This window comes from Panthera tigris, chromosome A2, assembly GCF_018350195.1.
Source record: "Panthera tigris isolate Pti1 chromosome A2, P.tigris_Pti1_mat1.1, whole genome shotgun sequence".
NCBI lineage: Eukaryota > Metazoa > Chordata > Mammalia > Carnivora > Felidae > Panthera > Panthera tigris.
Genome location: NC_056661.1, coordinates 2,776,233 through 2,801,292, shown reverse-complemented (window position 1 = coordinate 2,801,292; position 25,060 = coordinate 2,776,233). Strand labels below are relative to the sequence as shown.

At 64.9% G+C, this 25,060-nt stretch overlaps 1 protein-coding gene across 7 annotated transcripts in view; it reads left to right on the top strand.

Moving 5' to 3' along the window:
- Positions 1–24,811, top strand: part of PIP5K1C (phosphatidylinositol-4-phosphate 5-kinase type 1 gamma) — a 49,603-nt gene extending 24,792 nt beyond the window's left edge. For 2 of the 7 annotated variants that reach the window (XM_042977755.1, XM_042977758.1), the window contains 12 exons: positions 3,108–3,260; positions 5,452–5,751; positions 6,452–6,657; positions 8,064–8,147; positions 9,682–9,730; positions 11,380–11,464; positions 12,955–13,116; positions 13,870–14,008; positions 14,126–14,158; positions 15,298–15,402; positions 17,741–17,861; positions 18,977–20,045. In XM_042977755.1, the coding sequence (XP_042833689.1) occupies positions 3,108–3,260; positions 5,452–5,751; positions 6,452–6,657; positions 8,064–8,147; positions 9,682–9,730; positions 11,380–11,464; positions 12,955–13,116; positions 13,870–14,008; positions 14,126–14,158; positions 15,298–15,402; positions 17,741–17,861; positions 18,977–19,150 (1,611 nt within the window). In that variant the 3' untranslated portion in view covers positions 19,151–20,045. Of the gene's footprint in view, positions 1–3,107; positions 3,261–5,451; positions 5,752–6,451; positions 6,658–8,063; positions 8,148–9,681; positions 9,731–11,379; positions 11,465–11,763; positions 12,348–12,954; positions 13,117–13,869; positions 14,009–14,125; positions 14,159–15,297; positions 15,403–17,740; positions 17,862–18,976; positions 20,047–21,635; positions 21,720–21,880 lie in introns of those variants that run through there. The other 5 variants (XM_042977761.1, XM_042977757.1, XM_042977759.1 and 2 more) reach the window with 5 other exon arrangements.
- Positions 24,812–25,060: the final 249 nt, after the last annotated feature.

The following is a 25,060-nucleotide window of genomic DNA, read 5'->3' as shown; positions in this document are numbered from 1 at the left end:
TGCGTGTCGGGAGGTACTTGGCCTCGCTCTCCCCTGGGTTCTTAGTCTGCGGGAAAGCTGTGCCCTCAGCCGCGGCCGTGTCCCTGCAGAGAGAGCAGCATTTGCTCCGGCCGTGGGCACGTCCGGGCGCCCAGAAGTCACGGTGCCCCTTGCCAGGGCCAAGGCCTGGTCCTCTGACCACAGCATCCGTGTCGTGCTCCCCCTCCGGCCTCCACCGCGGCCCCTAACGACGTTCCCTTTGGTCCCGCAGCCTCCTCGGAGTGAAGCCAGCCTGGTGGTTCCGTGGTAGAGGTGACCTGGGTGACCTCGGTTTTAGGTCTCGGGAGGGAAAGGGGACACCTGTGGCGCTCGCCGTGGCGGTGGTGATGCGGCCTCAGTGTGTGCTGGTGGGGAGCGGACCCCAGCTGGTCCTGGCGGCGGAGTGGACACAGGGCGACGGCCGAGGGCCTGTCTCGGCCTTGAGTGGGTGCTCAGCAGGTGTCCTTTGTCCTCTTCAAGACCTGCCCTGTTTGCAGCGACAGGGTGGCCAGGGCCCCTGGATCCGAGAGGCCCTCCCGCGGCGGGGGTGGGGAGCTCTGACACGGCTGGATGGTGCACCCAGACAGCATCACTGCCCCCATTTATCAGCTCTGGTCCCTCGGTTCCTCTCTCTTCCCGGCCGGGCCCCTGTGGGCCGTGGGCATCACCTCGGCTCCAGAGACTTCTGTGGCGGCCGCCATGGTCCTGAGTTTTGTGGGGGCTCGCCCACCATCACTGTGAGAGCCCTGGGCTGACCCGGTGTTGACTTCGGCTCAGGACAGCAGGGCAGCGGCCGGGGGAGGCGGGGGACACGTGTGGGGGCGGGGGCTGCAGACGGCCGGCCTCGGGCCACGGGCGCCCACCCTGGGCACTGAGGGGAGAGGGGGCACGCCTGGGGTCGTCTGCCCGTGACCCTGTCCCGGTGGCCGGTGGCCTCTTGGCTGGGAAGTCTGCCTGTGTCACCGCTGCCTCCTCTGCAGCTAGGACCCCGTGAGGCCTGAGCCCTGTACGCTGCCCCCCAGGCCTCTCCCTGAGGGTAGCGGCTGCCGGCATTGCTTCCAGACCGTTCTCTGCTCACAGACTTCTTTTGTGCAAAGCCGCGCAGTCCCCTTCGGCGCTCATCTCTCCTCCTCTCCCCCTCTCCTGCCAGCTGGGGCCAGCTGTAAGGCCTTGGGGTTTCCCTGTTCCCGGCGGGCTCCCGAGGCCCGGGACGCCCCTCGCTGCTGTCCTTCCAGGTCAGGGTGGGGGGAGGTGGGGGTGAGGAGGGAGAGCACGGGCAGCCTGGGCCTGGGCCTCTGTTTCCGAGGGTGCGGGGGCCTCGTGGCTGTGGGCGGAGCAGGACGGACAGAGGGCCGCGCTGGCTGCAAACTGGACCTGTCTCCCCCCGCACGACCCACCGCCTCCCTGAGCTGCCTCCTTGCTGTCTGCGGCCAGCACAGCTGGGAGGCCCGCTGACTCGGCTCCCCTCCGCCGACAGCCCTGGGCCGGGCCCCCACGCGGCTCCCCGCACCGTCGCCCCCACAGTCCAGATGGCCGGGCAGCCTGTCCTGGCCCGGCTTCCGGGCACCCGCACGTCCTGTCTTATTAACAGGCTTGCGTCAGCCCTGCTCCAGCCTGGTGCCCGTTTCGGCGCCGGTCACCACGTTGGGGACTGCCAGCATATTCCCCCTGAGTGGCCTGGCTGTTGGCTCCACTCCCCTGAGGCACGGACAGGGGAGACCTCTCGCCCCCGCCCCCCCCGCCCCCCCGAGGTTACCCGACAGCACGAGCGCACCAGCAGTTAGAGGTGGGGCTGTTGTCCTTGTGGTCAGCACTAGGTCGCAGGTGTAGGGGCAACAGCTGTGGCCTCGGACCCCTCTTTCTTCCAGGATGGCGCCCGTGGTCCCTGGGGGGGTCATGCCTCTGGTGTGTGCCCATCCCACCCACAGCCGGCCCCCGACTAACCGCCCGGTGCCGGGGACACCGGGCCACAGCCCAGAGTTTGCACAGCACCACAGCTTGCTGGACCACGGCTCGTCCTGGGCTCGGCCGTGGCCGGGCAGCGGGTGGGGGCGCCCGATCTTCCCAGGGTCTTTGTCCAGCCAGGGCGTGCTGACTGCTGGGGCATCGGGTTAGGGTCCTTAACACCCAGCGATGCAGTAAGTGTTCCCTCGGCATTTACCCTGTGGCCCAGGGGGGAGCATGCTGTGGCCTCGTCCCTGTCATATACCAGCGACACTCAGTCAGGACTTCGGGAGTGCAGGGGACAGAAACCCAACCCAAACAGCCTTAATCCCAAAAGACACCTCGGTGGCTCAATAGCTGAAAAGGCCCAGGGGCAGCAGCCTGCAGGGCCTCACTTTCCTTGGCTTCTTAACAGACCAGGCACCTGCTGTATGCTGGGCTCTGTCATGGGTGCTGGGGACCCTCTGTGAGCAAAATGCTTAAAAATCCCTGGGTCCACAGAGTTTACTGTTTGTTGGTGGGGAGGGCGTGTGGGGCTGATGGACAGCAAGCACGGAAGAAAGCCGATGTCCATGGAAGAGAAGATGGGGAAGAGAAGGGTGTGCTGGGGGCCGTGGTTGGGGTTGCTCGCCAGAGAGACAGGCTCCCCTCTCAGCTGTTCTTGTGCATGGCATCCGTACCAAAGGTTGTCTTGTGGTCCAGCATGGCTGCTGGGGTTCCAGCTGTCACATCAGCTTTCCAGGTGGGAAGTGGATGGGAAGGAGGGAGCGGCACCAGCGTTTGTCACCTGATTAGGGATTCAGAAGCTTCTACAGGCTCGTTGACCAGAGTTGACTGTTGTGGCCTCACCTAGCTGCGGGGAAGGTTGGGCAGTGAGTCTTGGCCACATGGGTGCACAACCCAGCACGACTGGGTGTCTGTTACCAACAGGAGAGGGACCGTGCCCTAGGAGATCGGCACCCAGGCTGCAGATTAGCCCGGGGTTCAGTTCCTTGCTGTGTGGCCTCAGGCGTGTCAGTTTCCCTCTCTGAGCGTATTTCTTCATCTGTGAAAGGAGGCTGACAGTGACCTGTTCCAGAGCTGTCCGCTAGACGCTGGGCGTGTGGGGTGTCAGCGACCCACCTGCCCACTCACTGCCCCCCCAGTACTCGCTGTGCAACGAGCCACTGATCGAGCTGTCCAACCCCGGCGCCAGCGGCTCCCTGTTCTACGTCACCAGTGACGACGAGTTCATCATCAAGACGGTGATGCACAAGGAGGCCGAGTTCCTTCAGAAGCTGTTACCCGGCTACTACATGGTGAGGAGCCCCGCCCTGCAGCCCCGCCCCACCCCGCCCCCCCACCCCCTACATGCAGAGGAGCCCCGCCCTGCGGCCCGACCCACCTCCGCCCCTTCCCTGCCCCTACACAGTGAGGAGCCCCGCCCTGCAGCCTCGCCCCTTCCCCCTACCTGGCGAGGAGCTCCGCCCCGCCCCCTACATGGTGAGAAGCCCCGCCCTGCAGCCCCGCCCAGCCCAGCCCCCCCACCCCTACTTGCCGAGGAGCCCCGCCCTGCGGCCCGACCCACCTCCGCCCCTTCCCTGCCCCTACACAGTGAGGAGCCCCGCCCTGCAGCCTCGCCCCTTCCCCCTACCTGGCGAGGAGCTCCGCCCCGCCCCCTACATGGTGAGAAGCCCCGCCCTGCAGCCCCGCCCAGCCCAGCCCCCCCACCCCTACTTGCCGAGGAGCCCCGCCCTGCGGCCCGACCCACCTCCGCCCCTTCCCTGCCCCTACACAGTGAGGAGCCCCGCCCTGCAGCCCCGCCCCACTTTTGCCCCGCCCCTACATGGTGAGGAGCCCTGCCCCACCTCCGCCCCGCCCCTTCCCCCTACCTGGCGAGGAGCTCCGCCCCGCCCCCTACGTGGTGAGAAGCCCCGACCTGCAGCCCCGCCCCACCCCGCCCCCGCTCCTACCTGCTGAGGAGCCCCGCCCTGCGGCCCAACCCACCTCCGCCCCTCCCCTGCCCCTACACAGTGAGGAGCCCCGCCCACTTTTGCCCCGCCCCCTACATGCTGAGGAACCTCTCCCTGCGGCCCGATCCACCTCCGCCCCTCCCCTGCCCCTACACAGTGAGGAGCCCCGCCCCTGGCTCCTACAGGGTGAGGGACCCCGCCCCCACCCCCTATGTTGATGGACCCCCCCCTTCCCCGCAGCTCCGCCCCGTCCCCACCCCTACATGGTGAGGAGCCCCGCCCTGCAACCCCGCCCCGCCCCGCCCCCAGCTCCTTTCCTGTTGGGAGCGGGTTCAATAGCAGCAACGGGCTCTGAGGCTAAGGAATTTGGGCAGATGGGGTCCGGGAGACCCTTTTTGGGCAGGCCATGGGAAGTCTTCCTGAGCCTCGCCTTCACAACCCCCCCCCCCCCACCCCCCACCCAGCACCACCACGTGGTGCCTCAACACTGGGCAAGCAGGACTTGCCATCTAAACCCTCATGGCCTTCCCCGGGGGTGGTGGGGGTGGGGGCGGGGGCGGGCCCAGCCTTCACTCCCCATCCCTTCTCCCCACCGACACCCCTGAGTCACGGAGCCCAGAAATCGAGGCCTGTGTCTTGGTAGCTGGTGACTCAGGCGTGGGGGAGGGAGGCCGGACCACCAGCTGGCATGTCACAAAGGACCAGCTGCCGGGACACTTCCCATTCCCCGTGTGACTCACAGCCTGAAAGGGCGGCTCAGATCCCTGGGTGGGAGCAGGAGTGGGCAAGGGTCGTGACCAGGCACCTGGCAGGGGTGCGGATAGGCCTTTCTGGGCAGCTCTGTTCGGATTGTGGCCCCTCTCCACCCGGGGCGTCTCATTCGTAGTGCACGATGCTCAGGGGGCCCCTGGCCCCCACGGTCAAGGGTCGGCAAGCTTCCTGTAAAGAACCGTCTGGTAAATGTTGGGGCTTTGTGACCCAGGCAGCACCTACCTCCATAGCTCAGCCCTGCTGTCACCGCAGGGAAGCCCCATGGACCCCGAGTGAGTGGACAGGCTCCACGTGCCTGGATAACTTCCTTTACTGACACTGAAATGTCAGGTTCATGTCGTTTTCACACGTCACAGAATGCTACTTTCCTTTTTTCTCCCCAACTTTTTTAACAACATAAAGCCATTCATAGCTTAACCGCTGGCCACGTGAGAACGAGTGGGTAGTTGGACTTGGTCCCGTATTCAGAGTTTGCCAACCCTTGTCCTGGACTGTGCCTGGAAGCCGTGACCCCGTGTCACCCCAGGCTGGGGAGGTGGGGCACCTGGGTCTGGCCTGGGGGGAAGCCAGCCCCTGACACCCAGAAGATCTCATCTGCTGGAACCTGGCTCACGTCAGATCGCTGGGAGGGCAGAGTGCGGGGCTGGCCCAGGTGGGGGGGCGCTGGTCAGGGAGGGCTTCCTGGAGGTGGCCCTGCACAGAGTGTGCCGGTGACGGCGGCCGTGGCGACTGTCCTCCAGCCCTGTCCTCCTCCTCCGCCTCCCAGAACCTCAACCAGAACCCGCGGACGCTGCTGCCCAAGTTTTACGGGCTGTACTGCGTGCAGTCGGGCGGCAAGAACATCCGCGTGGTGGTCATGAACAACATCCTGCCGCGCGTTGTCAAGATGCACCTCAAGTTCGACCTCAAGGGCTCCACGTACAAGCGGCGGGCCAGCAAGAAGGAGAAGGAGAAGAGCATTCCCACCTACAAGGACCTGGACTTCATCCAGGACATGCCCGAGGGGCTCCTGCTGGACGCAGACACCTTCTCCGCCCTTGTCAAGACGCTGCAACGGGACTGCCTGGTGAGGCCGCCATGCCCGCCTCCCCCCCCCCCCCGTGCAGGGGAGGAGCCCAGAGCAGAGTGCGGGGGGGGGGGGGGGGGGCAGTTCAGGGTCCCTCGCCTCTCTGGGCCTCAGTTGTCCCATCTGTGAAACGGGGACGCTGGTGGAAGCGAGTGCAGCGTGAGCCTCAGGCCCACGGACCCCCTTGCCCCCGCCTGTCCTCGTGGTCTCCTCCACCCCCTGTGACCTGGGGGGTTTCGAGCCTGCTCCCCTGGACTAGAGATCTCATCTAGTCTCGGGGAGCAGGCTCGAAACCCGAGGCCCCCAGGCCCACCACCCCTGGCTCCTAGGCCTCTTGGAAAACCTTGCACGACCTTGCCCGAGGACCCCCCAGACCTCTCAGGACCTCGGGCTTCCCTGAGCCCCGGTGTCCGAGCCCCGGGGGCCAGGAGCGGGCCTTGTGTGCGGCGCGGCTGGACTCTGTCAGGAGGAAGGAAACGCCCTGGCCCCTGTGTGGATGCCACGCCTCGGGTCCCACTGCCTGCCACGTGGCCTGGCCCCTTGCCCCTGACCCCTTGGTCTCCTGGCCATCCGTGACACGGGGGTCCGGACAGGCCCCCTGCGAGGCCGTGGGGGCCGAGTGGGCGCAGACCCCGACGCAGCTTGGGGTCGTGGGGGGCCGGGCACCGGGAGCGTGACCTGTCGGCCCCACCCCCGGCAGGTGCTGGAGAGCTTCAAGATCATGGACTACAGCCTGCTCCTGGGCGTGCACAACATCGACCAGCAGGAGCGGGAGCGGCAAGCCGAGGGCGCCCAGAGCACTGCGGACGAGAAGCGGCCGCTGGGCCAGAAGGCCCTCTACTCCACGGCCATGGAGTCCATCCAGGGCGGGGCCGCGCGCGGGGAGGCCATCGAGTCGGACGACACGTAGGTGACCCGGGGCCGTGGGGCCCTCGGGTGTGAGGCGGGCAGGGGAAGTTGGCCTCGAGGGCGAGAGACGCGGAGCAGGCGCGTCCAGAAGCCCGCGTGTGGCTGGTTCCCCGTTTGTGATTCGGAGCAGCGGAGTCTGCCCGCCAGGCCCCGTGAGGGTCACAGGTGGACGCACAGCCCCCCGGCCGGGTGATGACCGGGGCGTTCCGGCTCAGTCTGTCCGCGGACTGAGGCCCGTGGCCATCCGTGCGGGAAACACAGATGCCCCCTCCCCCTGCCGGACCCCAGAGCGGGTTAAAGCGCCGCCATCTGAAGCAGAGCTGTAGGGGTGTTGAGTGCCAGGGACGAGGCAACATCTACAGCAGGGGGCCGAACCCAGAGCCCCGGGGAGAACAGGCCCCTGTGGTGGAGGCCGAGGTCACAGTCTCAGAGAGGGCCGTGCCCCCTGCCCGAGACAGACTCGTGGGGTGTCCGCCCCGCCCCCGGCACTGTGCACGCTGGGCCGGGTCGTTCTCTGGGGCGTCCTGAGTGCTATAGGGCTGGAGCAGCATCCCTCCCCGCCCCCCCCATGCCAGGACACCCCCAGTCGTGAGGGCCTCAGACGTCTCCAGACATCGTCGAGTACTGTCCCACCGGACAGTACCCCGGTGGGAACAGCTTCTGTAGACAGGGTGTCGAGACCGAGCGTGCCGGGAACCAGCACGGGGGCCCTGGAGGAGGGGGGCATAACCCCCCAGCGTCCGTGAGGGAGACGGGGGCTCACAGCTGGGGAGGACTGGGGAGGAGCCCTGACGCCCTGACCAGGCGAGGCGGTGGGGGCAGGGGGAGCGACACCTGCAGAGGTCTGGTGGCTTGGCCCGACCTCCACTGTGTTGGCGTTTGTAGGGTCTGTGCCAGGCCTGGCGGGATGGCGGGGTGCGCAGGTGAGCTGGGCAGTGCGTGGAGTGCGGTGCGCGGAGCCTGCAGGGCCCGGGCCTGGCGGGTCTGGGCTCATGGGGACTTGAGGACAGTCGCTGCGTCGTGTGGCCTCACTAACCATGCTGGGCCTGGCACGTGTGGGCCTGGGGCTGAGTGAAGCGACTAACTCCCCAGACGGGACCCAGAAGCACTGGGGGCCCCGCCCGGGGTGAGCGTGCGCGTGCGCACGGGTGTGGGGGGGCCAGACCCCTCGCCAGCCTCCAGCTTCCAGCCTCGCGAGTCTGACGGCAGCTCGGCCCCAGCCAAGCTGCCGCCTACAGGAGCACATGGGCTCCGGCTCCTTCAGCTTCTCCCAGGCCGGGCTCTGGGCCCCCCGCCAGCGGTGTGGCTCCGTGGGGTGTTGATGGCGCTCCTGTCCCCCTGCCCCTGCCCGCAGCGGTGTGGCCCTGTGGGGTGTTGACCGCGCTCCCGCCCTGTCTCCCCAGGATGGGCGGGATTCCCGCCGTGAACGGCCGAGGGGAGCGCCTTTTGCTGCATATTGGCATCATTGACATTCTGCAGTCGTACAGGTGGGTGCCCCCTGCCCCCCTCACTTGCCCACGGAAGCGGTGCACCTGCTGCCCGCAGACAGAGCCTCCTCGGCCCCGGGAAGGCTCCTGATTGGCTGCCGGCCCCTGAGGCCTCGAGGGAGGCATTCGGTCCCCGACTGGGTGACTCCACCTTCGGGGTTGGGGCTGGCGTGGGGCATGCGGGGTGGGTGGGGTGTCGCCCGCCGGTCCAGCCCTGTCTGCTGAGTGCCGACCGCGTGCCAGGTGCCGGGCTAAAGTGCGCAGGACAGAAGCGCCCGTGGCCGCAGAGCACAGCATCTCGGGACAGCTCCTACGATGGGCAGAAGTAAATGCTCATGGCTGGGGCCCCATGTCGTGGGGTCTCAAGTGCGGCAGAGCCGAAGGAACAGATACCCCAGCCTCACCTGCGGTTTAAAAGCTGGGGTGTGGGCCACCTCATTACCCATGCCTTGACCCGCATGAGGTCTTGGTGACGAGCATTTCTTAGTCTTAGTTTTCCATCCTGAGAGCGGAATGCGTTCATTATGCACATTCCCGACAGGACAGAGGGGACCCTGGGCGTGGCGGTCCCCATTTCCCATGTCCACCCCCTCAGGAAGCCCACTGGGTGGGCTTGGGTGATTTTTTTCCTAAATAGGAAACTGGGCTCCTGCCTGTCAAACACTAGTATTCGCAGCCTGTTGTTTTCCTACTCAGGGGCAGATGTCTTCCATGGGGACATCTCTCTGGGTTCAGAGCAGGAGTGGAGACCTTTAACGTTTACTTATTAATGTTGAGAGATAGAGTGAGCAGGGAAGAAGCAGAGAGAAAATCCCAAACAGGCTCCAGGCTGTTGGCACAGAGCCCAACTCGGGGCTCGAACTCACCAACCGTGAGATCATGACCTGAGCTGAAGTCAAGAGTGGGGCGCTTAACCAGCTGAGCCATGCAGGCGCCCCGGGAAACTTTGGAGGTGTCAGACCAGGGTTTCTGTGGAGGCTCTTGAGTGGGGGCAAGGAGGGTGGGCCAGCGTGTGTCAGGCAGCCACAAGCCTATCCTGGGGCAGGGGTGTCCCGCGGGGGTGGGTGCTGAGAAGAGGACCCTTCCCCCACCCCATAGACTAGGGGGTGTCCAGGAAGGCTGCCTGGAGGAGGCAACGTTCTCCCCAGCCCAGGTGTGGAGGGATCTAGTTAGAGCCGCAGTGCAGGCCACTGATTCCAGCAGAGAGGACCCGGGCTCAGCCTGGGCCATGAGAGAGGAAGGCCGTACTCTGGGGGTGCTGCCATATGGCCCCCACCGAGGGCCAAGCACCACGGCCTTTTCACTTCCTCTCTAAGAGTAGCAGCAGTAGGAGCCACCAGCAGGCGGGGAGCGGAACAGAGGGCGCCGAAGAGGGAGGTGGCCTCTGGCTGAGGCGTCTCAGTTCCTCTGGGCCAGGGCCCTCCCACCCACTTGGTGCCAGGAGCACACCCAGTCCCCAGACATGGCCCAGTGTCCCCTGGGGACGGGACCGCCCCACTAGAGGACCACTTTGGTTCACTCGTTTTCTCTGCAGGTTCATCAAGAAGCTGGAACACACCTGGAAGGCTCTTGTCCACGACGGGGTGAGCATTGTGCCTTCACGCGTCAGTCCACAGACGTGCTGGTCTCCCGGGGCCAGGCACAGGTGCTCCAGAGCAGAGAAACACGGGCCTCCCTTCCCGGAGCCAGTGTCCCGTGGGGGCGGCCGTGTGCCCCGGCAGTCACAGGCCAAGGGGTCCGGGTCAAGACGGGAGAGGGCAGGCAGCTAGCCGTAGGCCGTCCGGCAGTGGGGTCTGAGCCACTGTGAGGGGCACGGAAGGGCTTCTTGGAGGAGAGGACGCCCAAGCTGAGCTGGGAGGATTCCCAAAGACCGCCTGACCGGGAGAGTCAGGGGCCAGCTAGGCAAAGAGCAGTCTGGAAATGCGCAAGATGGAGGGGGCTCGGGCACTGGCCACACCCACGGGGCAGGCCAGCTGTTGGGGACCAAACAGGGTGCAGCTGCGACAGCAGCCCTAGCGCCCCGGTCCGGTTGGGCTGACGAGCTGGCTGGGGCCTCGATGCACGCCTGTCCTCCCGTGGCTCCCTTCAGACCGATTCTTACTGAAATGCTAAGGGCTGTCTGCGTGCGTGCGGTCTGTAAAGTCCAGAACCACAGCCGGCCCCCAACACCCCTCAGAGAGTGTTTGGACGGTCCAGATGGGAGCTTCCAGAAGGAGCACCAAGAAGGGCCAGGTGGCAGGAGCCCTCTCACGGCGTCACGAAGCCATGGCAGCCGGAAACACCGCAAGCCCTTCTGAGGCTGCTTGGGTTTGGGGCCCAAACGGTGGTCAGCGTAGCCGTACAGGCGTGACCAGTCTGGGGCAGGTGGGGTGGCCTGTGGAGTCCAGGGCCGGCTGCTTCTGCCTGGCGCTGCACACTCCTGGGCGTGGCCCACGCGGCTGGCCCCCCACAGGGCACTCCAGGCAGAGGAGAGGGCGGAGGCTGTCACTGCCTCGTCTCCCCCACCACCTCTCAGAACGCGGTCCTGCGGTCACGCCTCGCTGCAGTGAGGATGGGACGTGTAGCTTTCACCCTGGAGGCCGCGAGTCCCCTGTGGGTTCTGTTACGTTACAGCAGGAGGAGGACCCGGGCCCTGTCTGGGGGCACCTGTGGTCATCACCCCCGGGGGGGGGGGGTCCTGGCATGGGGGGGGGCAGGGTGCCATCGTATCCGGCGAGAGTGGCAGCCTCTAGCCTCCCTGTCGCACAGACAAGGAGACAAGCTCAGAGGGGAGCCCGGCATCACCCCACACGAGCGCTGGGACCGAGGGACACCAGCGGCCACCTGTCCCCACCTCAGGCGTGGCTGTGCGCCACCAACCGTCACTTACAGAACAGGCATCCAGCCGTCCTTTGTTGAGACTCGCTCTCAGAGAATTGCTCTGGTTTCCGTGTTTCGACGTTCATTCGTCTACCTCTTTGAGTAGCTGTTGCTTCCCATGGTTCAAAGGACTAGAAATACAGACGGGTTTATGATGGCGGAGTCTCCCTCCCACCCTGCCCTCTGCCACCGTCACCTGATCCCCAGGTCCGTCCAGGAAGCCCCGTGCTGGGGATCCAGTCCCCTCCCCACATGGGCTGCTCTGCCCCACCGCCCGCCTGTGCCCTGGGCTGTCCTGTGGGGCCCGAGGAGCTCCTGCTGGGACCACGGCACTCACGCCCTTCTGCCCTCGGGCCCTCGTTTCTCTTCCCAGGACACCGTCTCTGTCCACCGGCCCAGCTTCTACGCAGAGCGCTTCTTCAAGTTCATGAGCAACACGGTCTTCCGGAAGAACTCCTGTGAGCCTCCCAGGCACTTTGGGCAGGAGGGCCCCCGGGGTGCAGAGACGGGAGGCAGGGCGGCCAAGAGCCGAGCGAGCCCACAGGGTCACCTCCCGCTACTCGGCCATCCTCGGGCCTCGGTCAGGGACTCGGTCCAGAGAACGGGAGAGTCAGGGCACCACCCTCACGGGGCCCAGCGCAGGGCCTGGGGCCCACCGTCTGAGCTCGAGTCCTGGCTGCACCGCCTCCTGCCGGGGTGACCTCCAGCAAGCGATGCCCTGCTCTGTGCCTCAGTTTCCCCATCTGTACACATGCAGCAGCTGGGCTTGACCCTGCACCGGTGCACGTTGAGGGGGACCACTTGCAGCCTCGTGCCGTCGCCGAGGAAACCACCTTGGTGGACGCGGAGGCGGCCAGTCAGCAGCCGGGACCCGGCATTGTCGAGGAGGACGCAGGACAGAGGCGGCTCTTGCCCCCTGGGTGTCTGTTGGGCCTCGAGTCCCAGATCCCGGCACACATCCCAGAAGGGGCCTTTCTCCCCGTGTGTCTGCCCGCCATCTGCCCCCCGCTGCCTGTGTCCCCAGAAGGCAGCGTTCTCGTCAGCCTTGGTCGTTCTGTGTCCCCAGTGTCTAGCCTGGGGCCTGGCACACAGTAGGTGGTAAGTGCCCAGTGCCTACCTGCTCTCCCGGCCTGGGCCAGGCCTGTGTGGGCCGTGACCCAGCTTGGTCCCCTGGAGCCGGCTCGTCGAGCCAACGCAACGCTACGTTCAGTGACATCTAGCCGGGAGCTTGAAATTGACAGCAGTGGGATTGTCTCCTGAGAGTGGGTTGTTCATCGGCGTCCGCGTGCCACGCCTTGGAACCTCTCCTGGGGCGTCATTCTCACTGTGGTCCGGGGGGCTCACCAGCCTCCAGGTACCGGAGGGCTGTTCACAAGGCGAATTGAGCACGTACTGTGTGCTGGGGTTTGTGCCGGCCATCCCGGGGCCAGAGCTCGCAGCAGGGACAGGGAGGACACCGTGACGGGGGCCGGTGGGCTGGGCCCGGTGCCGAGGGTGTTGCGGGGCTCACCCACCTTGTCCGACCCTGTTGTTACAGGTGAGGATGCTGGGGCCCGGAAGGGCTGGGCCGCATTCCACAGGCACTCGTCCCGGGTTAGACCAGGCCCTTGGTGCTGAGCCCTGCACGCCCCAAGGCCTTCTGTTTCCTGTCTGAAAGTGGAGGCCACAGCCAGGGCGGGCTGCGACAAGGGGGCCTCCTGGTGCCTCCCGAGGCAGAGCCGGGTAGAAAGCAGGGCAGGGTTTTCTCCACAAAGACAGCGGCTCGTTGCCCAGGCTTGAGGGCCGAGCCGGAGGCCGGGCAGCGGGGGCCGTGTGTGCAGGCAGCGGCCCTCGAGGGGGTGGCGAGCAGGCTTCCACGCAAAGGAGGGATGGGGGCTGGGGGCCCCTGCCTCAGGGTTGTCGGGGGCTCCCAGGCAGCCCCTGAGCGCCAGTGCGCCTCTCTCCACAGCCCTGAAGTCCTCCCCGTCCAAGAAGGGCCGTGGTGCGTCATTGGCTGTCAAGCCCCTGGGGCCCACGGCCGCCTTCTCGGCCAGCCAGATCCCCAGCGAGCGGGAAGATGCCCAGTATGACCTTCGGGGGGCCCGCAGCTACCCCACGCTGGAGGACGAAGGTGACCGGGCAGGCTGGGGAGCGGGCGCCTCGGTGACAGGAGAGATCAGGGGGCTGCTGGGGAAAGACGACGTCCCTGGGGGGCCGAGAGGGGAGGGGACGCAGGGAGCACCCCAGTGTGAGGAAAGGTTCCCTGAAGCTGGTACTTGGATGGGAAGGGCCTGGGTCACAGTCACCCGCCCCCATCCCAGTCTGAGATCTACAGCCTTCTGGGGAGTGCTGCGGAGGGAGAGGTGACCCACCCCATCACCAGGCGTGCAGACACCCAGAGGGATGAAGCACTTGATGGGGTTGGGTATGGTGTTTTGGAAGGTCCCTCCCAGTTTCCAGGGTTAAGGTGTTTTGGAAGGTCCCTCCCAGTTTCCAGGTTAAAGATGCCAGACAGGGAGGGTCTGGGGGAATAGCATCAAGGGAGAGACTGCATGTGCAAAGGCCCCGGGGCAGTAGTAGGCCTGGCGCGTTGGAGGAACAGTGAGAGGCCTGTGTGGTCGCAGCAGGGTGAGCGAGGAGGTGGGCAGGTGGAGCAGGACCTGTGGGCCCCCAGGACGGGTGGGCTGCCGGAAGCTGTTGTGCCAGGGGTAAATTGGAGTGCATTTGCCCTCTTAAAGCTGGCCAGCAGGACGTGGTGTTGGGTGGCAGGTGGGGGTGGGGCATGGGTGCAGAAGGTGAGCCGAGCCACAGGTGGAGCCAGAGGCCCGGAAGGTTTGCCCTGGGGGCCCGGCTCCTGCAGGTGCCCACAGCCTCCTCCCCACAGGCCGCCCCGACCTCCTGCCCTGCACGCCGCCATCTTTTGAGGAGGCCACCACCGCCTCCATCGCCACAACCCTGTCTTCCACGTCCCTCTCCATCCCAGAGCGATCTCCCTCGGAGACCTCAGAGCAGCCACGGTACCGGTGAGGGGCCGGGGGCGTCTCCCTCCGCGAGGCGGGGGCGTGGCCACATCCCGTACCGGGTGGGGCGGGCGGCCTCCGCCACCGCCACCGGTTCCACCTGCTTGCGTCTCTCTGCAGGCGGCGCACACAGTCTTCCGGACAGGATGGCCGGTGAGACGAGACCCCAGCTTCTCCCCACCTGGCCCCACGGTCTCCCCGCAAGGCCTTTCCTCTCTCCTCCCCTCCCCCTCGCACCCCGTCTGCCTTCCCGCCCAGAGCCCCGCCTCCCTGACCACTTGCCTGGCGAGGATTTAAGTTAGGGCCTAGAACGGCACAGAATCTTGAGTCCCTTTGTAATTCTTTCCACCCTCCCACTCCCTTCCCTGCACCTGCCTGTTGATCTTTTAATTTTATTAGTCTTTCTTCGAAGGGGTACAAAAGAGAATGTAGTGAATGCCCCCCCTGCCCCATGCCCGTTCCCTTCCATGGGGGCAACCCCTGGACGGGTCTTTTGGTTTTTTGTCTCTTTCTGGAACTACATTATGAGCTTATGAGAAAACGTACACACGGCCTGTTTCTGCCTTTGTCTTGACACAAGCAGAGGCCTGTGCCACCGCAGGCCCCTTGCTGTGCACACTTACAGGTCAAGGCCGGCTGTGAGCACGCGAAGCCCCCCGCAGGGCTTCGCCTGCCCCCCCCCCCCGGGGGCACTTGGGTGGTTTCTCTTGCTGAATCTTAAAACGTGACCTGTAGGGCTTGCCTTCCTTAGTTTGGGGGTTAAATATTCCTGCCAGTTGGAAAGAAAGTTATGGCATAAAGCACTTTCGGTGGAAAGCGTTTCCCTCTGTCCAGCTGCCCCTCCAGCCTCCACAACCTTTTTGCTCTCTGGTGTTGCTCTGCGGAGACATTGTCCCATTCCTGGCTGCCGGAATGTTCTGACGCGTCTACATCAAGGGCCTGGATCGTTGAAACCCCCCCCCCCCCCGAACCACCCCACCTCCAGGCCAGGGCCCAGCTACCCCCGGGAGGGTGGGCAGGATCCAGGCCACCATTCACACATTATTCCCCTGCTGGTACTGGGGTCACGGCCAGTCCCTGCCCCCTTGCAGACCTCAGGGGTGAGCTGGGCCAGCTCAGGGCGCTGGTCAGATGGCACCCAGAGGGAGCACCCCACGGAGGCTCCCAGCTTCCCACCAGGACTGGAGATCCACCGGCCTGGAGCTTGCCTGGTGCACCCCCACCCCCACCCCCGGGGGGGCAGAGTTCCGGTGAGAGAGAGAGCGTGAGGTGCAGCTTCCCACTGCCTCCAGGTCCCAAGAGGAGACACACGTGGAGGAGGACCTGCAGCAGGTCACGGTGCAGGTGGAGTCCGCGTGCAGCGTGGAGATCGTGGTCCCCAAGGAGGAAGACGCGGGGTGAGTCACCAGCCAGCGGGGCCGGCCGCCGTCCCGTTGCCCGACTCTGTTCTCGGCTTCTGCTCTGATCCCATTGGCTGAGCGTGGCCACGTGGCCAGCTGGCCCCCGAGGCAGGCTGGGTAATGGAGTCCGCGTTCTGGGGCCGGGAATGGGGCCCTGGAAGGGGCGGCGCGGGCAGCGGGAAGTGGGCGATCCGCGCAGGGGCTCCTCCGGGGCCTCGGGTCTCCGGCAGAGCCGCCGGCTGTGCGCCAGTCCTGGGATTCTTTCTCAGCCCCTGGGGTCCCCAGCCCGGAGCCCCGAGCTGGCAGGGGTGGGGCCCCGGCTCCCCAGGGAGCCTTCTGGGCTCAGCCCGCTTCCCCCATCGTGTCGTGTGCCCGATTCAGGGACTCCTGGTTTGTTTCCGTGCGCGTTCCTGCTCCTCCGGCGCAGACGGGGGTTCAGGCTCCCGTGTGTCTCTGACAAGGAGGCGCTCCCGGCCGCGCGTGGGCCACCCGGCGCTGATGCCGCCGTCCGTGGGCTCAGCGAGAAGCGGCTCTTCTATACTGGCCTGCCGAAGCGTGTCATTTCGCTTCTCACGCCCTCTCTGACCCGAGGCAGTGGCTCTTGGCCCCCAGAGGACATGGGGCTGGTGTCTGGGGACACCTGTGGCCAGAATCGTGCCTTGCCCCGCACGCCCCCAGAGAACCATCTGCCCCCACGTCCATGGAGACCCTGCTGCAAGGTTTATTTAGGAGTGTCTCCCAACTTTGGAGTATTTGAAGACTGTTTTGTTTACATTTTCAGTACTTAATCTTAGCTTTAAGTTGAAGGAAGCAGATGAGAAAATCCACGTAGATTTTAAAAACATTTAGCCTGTCTGCTCCAATACAGATTTCGTTTTTTAAATGTTTGTTTATTTTGAGGGAGAGGGAGAGACAGTGCAAGCGGGGGAAGGGCAGAGAGAGAGGGGGACAGAGGATCCGAGATGGGCTCTGCGCTGAGAGCAGAGACTCCGATGTGGGGTTGGAACTCACGAACTGTGAGATCATGACCTGAGCCGAAGTCGGATGCTCAACCCACTGAGCCAGCCAGGTGCCCCACAGGATTCATTGTTTAAGGTCAGCGGACGTGTGTGAACAACGTGTGTTCTCTGTGAAGGGATGGAAAGTTCTGGGGCCGCTGTGTCTGATGTATCGATCGATGGCACTCAGTTGCGTCACATCCTGGTTTCTCCTCTTTGGTGTGCTTGGTCCTATAATTGGCATCTTGATCAAATTTTTCTTGCTTTTGCCACGATTTCTGCTTTATGTGCTTTTTAAAATTTCCATTGCGTTTCGAGAGACCTCACTTCACTCTCACAGACACACATTCCCAGGCTGCACTTTGCCATCCAGGGTTTATTTTGAGGGGCGCCGGGGCGGCTCAGTCGGTTGAGCAGCTGGCTCTTGATCTCAGCTCAAGCCGTGATCTCTTGGTTCGTGAGCTCAAGCCCCACATCGGGCTCTGCTCGGATGGCTCGGAGCCTGCCTGGGATTCTCTGCCCCTCCTCCCCCTTCTCACATTTGATGTCGCGCTCTCTCGCTCTCTATTTCTCTCTCTCTCAAATAAACCTTAAAAAACAAATAAACAGTAAAAAAAAATAGAATTTATTTCACACGCACAGACCCGTGTGTGCACACACAGCGGCTTCTGCTACCCGTGGCTTTTTTGCCCTTAACTGAATTCTTAACAGCATAACGCGTCTTTCGGTCTTTGTCCCCAAAACAGCCCATCCCTCCAAGGGTAGAGGTGCTCCCCCATCTCAGAGCCTGTCATTCTGCTCAGGAGATGGAATCCATCCCCGGTCACTCGGCTTAGGACACGCCTCACTTTCCATCTGGAGCCTCAGTTTCTTTCCTGTCTGTAACTCAGGAGGGTGGCAGTCCCCTCCCCAGTGGAGGCTCGCTGGGTGAATTCAGGCAAGGTTCCTGAAAGGGCCTGGCGCAGAGGAAGTGCTCGGTGAAGAGGAGAAAGAGGTTCTGACCCACCATGGTGGGTGCCCGGCGTCCTTCCTCCACAGATGGGGAAACTGAGGCTCGGACGGGAAAGGACCCTCAGGGTCGCACGGGGAGTGACGGTGACGCCGGGACCTGCCCGCCCACTGGTGTGTGCTCACCCGTTCGCGGGAGGGCCGATTATCTCCTGGGCCTCAGCAGTGATGGGGAGGTTTTGTTTTATTTGGCCTCCTGAGTCTTTCGCGTCTGTGCTGCCCCGCTGATGAGAGGGGAGGAGGCAGGCAGGACCCTGCGGCGGGGGCTGGGGCAGGTGGCTGCCGTCCAGAGCCCTGCCCTCAGGACTCCCGTGTCCCTGTGTCCCCAGGGTGGAGGCTTCCCCAGCCTGCGCCTCTGCTGCTGCCGAAGCAGAAACGGCCAGCCAGGCCTCGGAGCCCGCCAGCCAGGCCTCGGATGAGGAGGACACGCCTGCCACTGACATCTACTTTGTAAGTCCCCTGCAGCTCCCGACGTCGCCAGGCCCTCGACCAGACGCACTCACACGCTCACAAGGCACTCCTGTGGACACAGACGCGCACTCACGGGTCAACGCGCCCCTCCGCACACTCTCGCACACCCAGTGTGCCTTCGCACACGTTTACACCCACACGCTCACGTGCTGTGGGAACGCCCTGCCCCGCGCCCTCCAGGCCAGGCCACCCCACGTCAGGGGAACTGCCCTGTCCTCGAGCTCCGAGCCCCACAGGGCCCCGTAGGTCCCGGGCAGCCCCGGGGCTGGCTGCTAAGGGCTGCAGGCTGCGTGGCCCTTCCCCTGCTGGGACGGGGGTGGGGGGTACGGCCAGGTGGGTTCTGTTCTCGGGGAGGTAAGGGGACTGTGGCGAGGGGCAGGTGGGACAGGTGTGCTTCATGCTGCCAACCTCGTGGCCGAGGACTCTCGGCTGCTCCTGGAGGAGGTGGGGTCTGTCGCAGCAGGAAGGGGCCTTGCCCCGGGGACCCGGGGACCCGGGACCTCTCTTCCAGAGCTGGGGGTCGCCTCCCGCCCTGCATCTCCCACAGGTAGACAGGTTAGCTGGGCCGGGAGCCTGGGTGAGATGGGTGCCGGGTGGCCAGGTGGCCTCGTGCAGTGGAGGGGCCTGCCTGTCTCCCTCCCGGACCTATGATCTCGTCTCTGCCCCCGGGTCCTGCCGCACCGCTGTCTCCTAGCTAACACCACACTGCTGTCTGTCTTGGGGCCTCTGTCTGGCCTGGAGTCGTAACAGGTGCACTGTGTGTGCGTCCCCACCCCCGCCGTCCTCTCCCCGTCCCGGGGGGCTTGGTTTGTGTCCCATTGTGCGGATCAGTGTGCGAGGCGGCCCCGGGGCCGTGTTCGATGTGCGCGTCTGGGTCCTGTCACCTGAGCGGGCGGCCAGGCCCTGCAGGCAGCGGAGGAGGTAGCGGGCCAGAGCGGGACCCCGCCACCCCCAGACTCACCTCCCGCTTGGCCATCTGCTTACCTGCCCCTGCCCCTGCCCCGCGCCCTCCCCACCTAACCTCCCCGCCGGATTCCGTTGCCTCATCCTGTCCTCTGTTTGCTTCTTCCCCCCCGCTCGCCCGGCCCGCCCAGTTCACCGATGGGAGGTACTGGATTTACTCTCCCCGGCGTCGCCGACTGCGGGCCGTGACGCTGAGCTCCTCAGGGACTGTAAGTGACCACAGCAGGCCTCCAGGGAGCCCGGCCCCCGACCCACCACCCCGGGCAGCAGAGAGCCACAGGTCCCGGCTGTCCCATGGCCTCTGAGAAGGGACTTGGGGAAGTAAGCACCTTGACCGAGACCAGCCACGTGTCCCCTGGTGATGTCACCACTGGGCCTGTAGGCACACACGGCCGGGGATAAGGGGACTTGGCCGTGGCGGCGGGGTCTGCATCTGACCCCAGCCCCTGGCGGCCTCTGCCCCTCTCCCCAGCCCGCCCAAGTCAGGCACAGGTCAGAGGACATTGTCCCATAGTCGGACCTCGCTGCCGATGGCTCCCCAAGGGGCGTCTGCCCTGTGGAAGCACGTGGTCACATGGGTCAGCAAAGGGACCGCAAAGCCAGGCTCTTAGCCGCGGGAGAGAGGAGGTGGTCTTTCCATACTCATTTCACAGTGGAGGGACCAAGGTCTCGGCTCCCCAGGAAGCCCACGAGGGCCCACGGTTTACATGAAATCTGGGTCCAGGCTCCCAGGCAGCCCCTGTGTCTGGGAGACACTCCTCTACGTAATGGGCTTGGGACGCTATGTGCACCTCATGCAGCAGTGGCCTGATAATTGGCATCATGAGCAATAAATGAGGGCCCAGAGAGGCCAGGTAACCTGCCCGGAGCCACACAGCGCTCCAAGCAGGCAGAACAGGTTGAGTATCTGAAGTAAGTTTCTGTTCTCAAGACGAGGCCCCTCAGAGGCTCACACCCTCCAGCCCCAAATGCCTGTGAGCATCCCTGTCGCCGGCACTGAGCTAACCCGAGAGGTGGAAACCGCTTCCCCAGGCCTTCCTGCCGTGCTGTGTCCTCGTGAGTCAGGGATGCAACACCCCTAGGATGATCTAAGAGGAGGCCCCGAGGGCCCCCAGGGGAGTGCTTTGCAAAGGCTGCCTGGAGAGGGGTTGACCCTGACCTAGAATCACCGGGGTGTGGGGAGGTGGGAGAGGGAAGGCCGGGCTCCGTGGGGGGCACCTGGGAGGAGAGGGAAGAGCGTGAGGGCTAGATGGGTGGGTCAGGCCCGAGGGCCTGCAGAACCGGGGACCGAGTGTCCTTGGCCCCACTTTAGTGGGGTCACCATGGGGTTCTGCGTCCTGCTGCCCACCATCGCTTCCCTGGGCAGGCTCTTTGCAGAGTGCAGGCACAGACCCTCTTGTCCCACGTTCTTGCCCTACAGGGGCAGCTACCCTGACGTCGTCTATCTGCGGCGGCTCCCCCCCCCCCCAACCCGCGCGGGGACTCCCAGGCAGGCAGCGGCTTTTGTTGTGCTGTGACCAGTAAGCAGCCGCAGGGCCTGTGTGCCCCTGCACGAGTCCACCCTCAGGGGGTGTATCCCTGGGCCAGGGGCAAGAATGAGCTGGCCGAGGCACCCCGAGGCGGGCCGTGCCTCGTGCGGGTACCGGGGGGTCTGGCCTGTGGGGGCAGGTCCCGCGGCAACAGCTTGGAGGAGGGGCAGGGTGGGGTGGGCAGAGGTGGGGGCCCCAAGGTGGGGCGGGCTCACCCAGAGAGCATAGAGGCCGCACGCTGGTGCTTGTCCTTCACGAGGCCATGAAGAAGCCACCCCTTGTAGAGGCGAGGCTGGTGGTCGGGGTCGGACGCAGGAGGGGCAGGTCTGGGGGCGTTTTGGGTTGTGGCCCCCGTGGGTTTGGGGGCCGTGGACGCCCAGGGGGGCGTGGCCAGGGCAGGTGCGTGCTCAGGCCCACTGCTCCCAGCAGAGGCGGGGCAAGGGGGTAGGTCTACAGGCACTGAAGAATTGGGGGGGGGGGGCAGGAGAGAAGAGAAAGAAAAAGGAGAAGGGAGCTGGGGGTGAGGAGGATTCTTGTGGGAGCAGACCCAGGACGGACACGTGTGGGTGGGTGCTGAAGGCACACGTGCCCTCCCCGCCAGTCCGACCCAGAATGGCGACCCCCTTCCCCGTCACAGCCGGAAGAGCCCACCCCCTGGCTGGGCCTGTGTTGCTTGCTGTCTGGGTGGCCCGTGCCTGGGTGTCTCCCGGCTATCTGTGCGTTTGGGGCACGAGGAAACAGCCTCCACCCTGTGCCCCCGACTGCCCACATCACCCGGGACCCCCAGCGGAGGGTCCCCAGGGCCCTGCCCCAGCTGGCGGCCCCAGTGGCCGCACGGCAGGCAGGACTGAGGCCGGAGCGCTGCCCCCGGGGCTAGGACGGAGATGAGGGGGCGGGAGGGGGCGGGGGGGAGGGCCGAGCAGGAGGGGAGGGGACAGCAAACAGGCCACGCCCCACGCCCCCCCCTTCCCCTCCGCTGCTCCGGGCCCTGCCTGCACCCCCCACCCGTGCACCGCGCCGCGCCCTGCCGCCCACCCCGCACTGCCGCCGCTCGGCCCCGCCGGCCCGAGGGGGCCGTCCAGGTGGGGCTGGGGCCTGTCGGGGAGGGGACAGCGGGGGCTGAGCCGCCTACTCGTCGTCCGCGTTGGGGTCCGCCTCCTTTATTTCTGTTTCTTCCTTCCTCCCGCCTGCCTCTCTCGCGCCTCCTCGCACCCTGCTCTTCTGCGCGCCCTTCCTGCACGTGCGCCCGCCCGCCCTGCAGCCCGCCGACGAGAGGAGCTGGGTGTACTCCCCGCTGCACTATAGCGCGCAGGTCCACCCAGCCTCCGACGGCGAGAGCGACACAGTAAGTGCGCCCCGGCCCGCCACGCCCGGGGCCTCTCGGGCCCCGGGACAGACGGGGAAACGCAGGCCCAGGCCCGGGGCGGGAGGGGGCCGGTGTCTCGGGCCCTCGCGGCAGGGCGGGGGTGCGGGGTGGGTCCTCACCCGCGCCCTTGCCTTTCGCAGTAATTTCTATGCAGTCACCGACCCAGAGCCGAGCGCTCGCTGCCGCCCTGGCTGCTTCCCGGAGGCGCCGCCCGCCCGCCCGCCGGACCTCGCTCCACGACGGCCGCGGCCCCCAGCTCCCGTCTACTACCTACGCCTGTGAGACTGTGAACCTCCCTGAGTGTCCGATCATGTATTTATTTTGGGTCCTTACTCTTTGCACAAAGACGGCAGCACACGTGTGCTTTTTTAGAAAAAGATAAAAAAGGGAAAAAAAAAAAAAGGACGTGATGGGAAAAGAAGAGAAACCACCCCACTGCACCTTGTGGTTCTTTGCTGTGCTTGAATGTGTGTCGCCGAGGGAACGAGGCCAGTTGGCTTCGGGGACCTGGCGCCCTCTGAGGGGGGGGCCGGTCACCCAGGCTGAAACCCACACTCTGAGGCTCCGCCTCTCTGCTTGGACGGGGCGCCGAGGAGGGAAGGACCACGGAGTCCCCGCCGGTGCCTGGGACCACAGGCCCCCCTGGCTAGGTGTTGTGGCCAGGCACGTGACATCCGTCCTTGGGGGTGGCCGACCGGTGGTCTGGGGGGCGGGGGCTCTCCACCCCGCTGATGCCTGTAATCTCTGCATCTGTTTCCCACCACCTGCCTGCCAGCTGACCTGTGAGTAGGAATGGCCGGCGGCCGCCCCTCTCGCCAGAGCTCAGGACAGTGGACTTCCCTGTGGTCCCCACACGGCCTGCTCACTGTCCAGAAGAGGGGCCCAAGCGAAGGGCGACGTTGGGCCCCAGGCCGTGGGACTTCCGGAGATCACGTCCCGGCACAGGGGTCCCCCCCATGGTCAGGCTGCCTAGCTGTCCAGTTCCAGGCCCCCCAGGACTGGGATGGGTGTTTGTTTGTTTGTTTGTTTGTTTGTTTGTTTGTTTTAAGACAGCGATGCATCTGTGAGTTAAATGATAAGAGAAGAAATTCTTCGTGAAAAACAAAAATTTTCTAGTTTGTCATCTTCAGCAGGGGCAGCCCCTTCCGGGCTCAGAGACCCCATCGTGTCCAGAGGGGACGGTGGGAGCCGACAGCATCGCAGGGTCTGTCCTGCCCCCACGCAAATGCACTCCCACCTCTTGAAAGGTGACACAGTGGGGGTGGCTTCCCCCTGCCCACTCTGCCCCCCACTGGCTGGCTCGCTCGCTTGGGAGAGCTGGGAGCTGGCTTGGAGCAGAAGCCTCACCTGGAAGAATTTCTCCCAGCCCTGGCCTCCCTGGTGGAGAACCTGCTGATCCAGGACTTTGATTTTCCGAGTCCCTTGGGGGCTGCATAGTTTGCCGTTCCCTGTGTGGACCCCTCGTCTGCCCTCGTGTCCCCTCACCCGGCTCGCTTCGTGCACCTGGAGGGAGCCTGCTGGCCTGGCTGCTGTCCACTCCTCCCTGGAGAACCAGGTTGCATGCTGGGGGCCGTCCCCTAGCTGCTGGCACGGGGGCTCCCGGGACGTGCCAGCATGCAGCCCGGGGAAGACAGCCCTCAGACGACCCGTCAGAACAAGCCCGTGGGTGTCCCAGATGAGAAGCAAAACTATGTCCTCTCCCTCTTGCCCAAGGAGCCTTTGTCCAGACCCTGGGCAGCATCCTCACCTGGATCTCAGACCAGCATCTGTCTGCGGGTGCCCTGGCCGCATGCCACAAGTCGCCGGTCCCTCCCTACCCCTTCCCATCAAGGGGATGACGGCGGAGCAGACAGAGGTCCGAAGGTGCATCTCAGACCTTGATGACTAACAAGGACCACTGTGTCACCCGGAAGCCGGTGTCAGAGCCCGTGCCCGGGCACGGATGTGAGTTCTGCAGGGATGACCAGAGCAGCAGGCACAGTCCCGGAGCAGCGCGCCCCGCGTCCAGGGCTCGTCAGCCACCTGGAGCTTCAGGAGGGAGCGGGGGAGCCCTGCTGGCCCCCTTGGGCTTTCCCGAATCACGGGACAAAGGCATTGCTGGGATGCTGATACAAGAGAACTTTGCAAGCCTCCTGGATATCTATAACATTTCTATTTTTGTGCAGGTCACTAAGACCCCCTTGGAGACCTGTTTTGTGCTGGTTGCATCCTTTGTCCCTTTTCAGAGAACTGTCACGTGGATGCTAGCGTGGCCTGCAGACTGTGCCGATGGGAGGGGTTTGCTTATTTTCCGGGCAGGGGGCCGGAAGGCAAGACTTTATTTATAATGTGTAGCAAATTCATGGCCTTTCCCAGCTCCCACCCCCACCCAGAGGAAGGCTCTGGACCCAGCCAGCTGTCACCCACCCCCCCCCCCACCCCCAGCACAGGAATCTAAATTCCTTCGTGGCGACACCCTGTCTCCCCTCCTGGCTCATCTCTGATGGCTGCGGTCCCTGAGAGCTGAGAGCCTGAGTGCTGGCTGGCAGTCTGTGCAAAAGAAAGGCATTTCCTGAGACTGTCTAGGTGCAACTTCCTGAGAGCCCTCGCCGGCCTCTGTCCAGCCTCGCCCCCTCCCTCCACCACTTGGCTCAGTGCAATACTCCCCTTCCGGTTGGGGTCCCTTGCCATGGTACTGTCGCTGCCGCCCCTGGGTCCGCACTGCGGGTCAACGCCCTCCACCGCCTTTTCTCTGGTGGCTCCGTTGCATCGCCTGCCCCGCCCCCATCTCGTTTTTATGGTCGAACTGATTTCAAAACAACGAAACTGCAAACCTCGTGTGTCTTAATTCTCTCAGGGGGTTCCGTGTGCTCAGCCCCTATGGTCTGGTGTGTGACAATCTGGAGCGCGGCCTCATCGGGCACAGAATGCCGTCTCGCTCAAACCCAGAGCCGTGGGCACCTCTGTAACTGTGCAGCCGCTGCTGGCCCCAAATAACATATGCAGCCCTGGGCCCCCGCTCCCCATCCCCGCCACCCCTCCTTCTTTTTACGTTGGAGAGATCTCTCTAATAAATCGGGTAATAAGCATCAGCCCTCGTTCTCTTTGCCTCTGTGCGTGCCGGTGGTCTGCTGGAGAACGTGAGGACTGACTTTGAACGAGAGCAGAAGGAAACCTTGGTAAGATTTAAAATAACAGGAATGGGGCGCCTGATTGGCTCGGTCAGTTGAGTGTCCCACTTCGGCTCAGGTCATGATCTCGCAGTCCGTGGGTTCGAGCCCCGCGTCCGGCTCTGTGCTGATAGCTTGGAGCCAGGAACCTCCTTCAGATTCTGTGTCTCC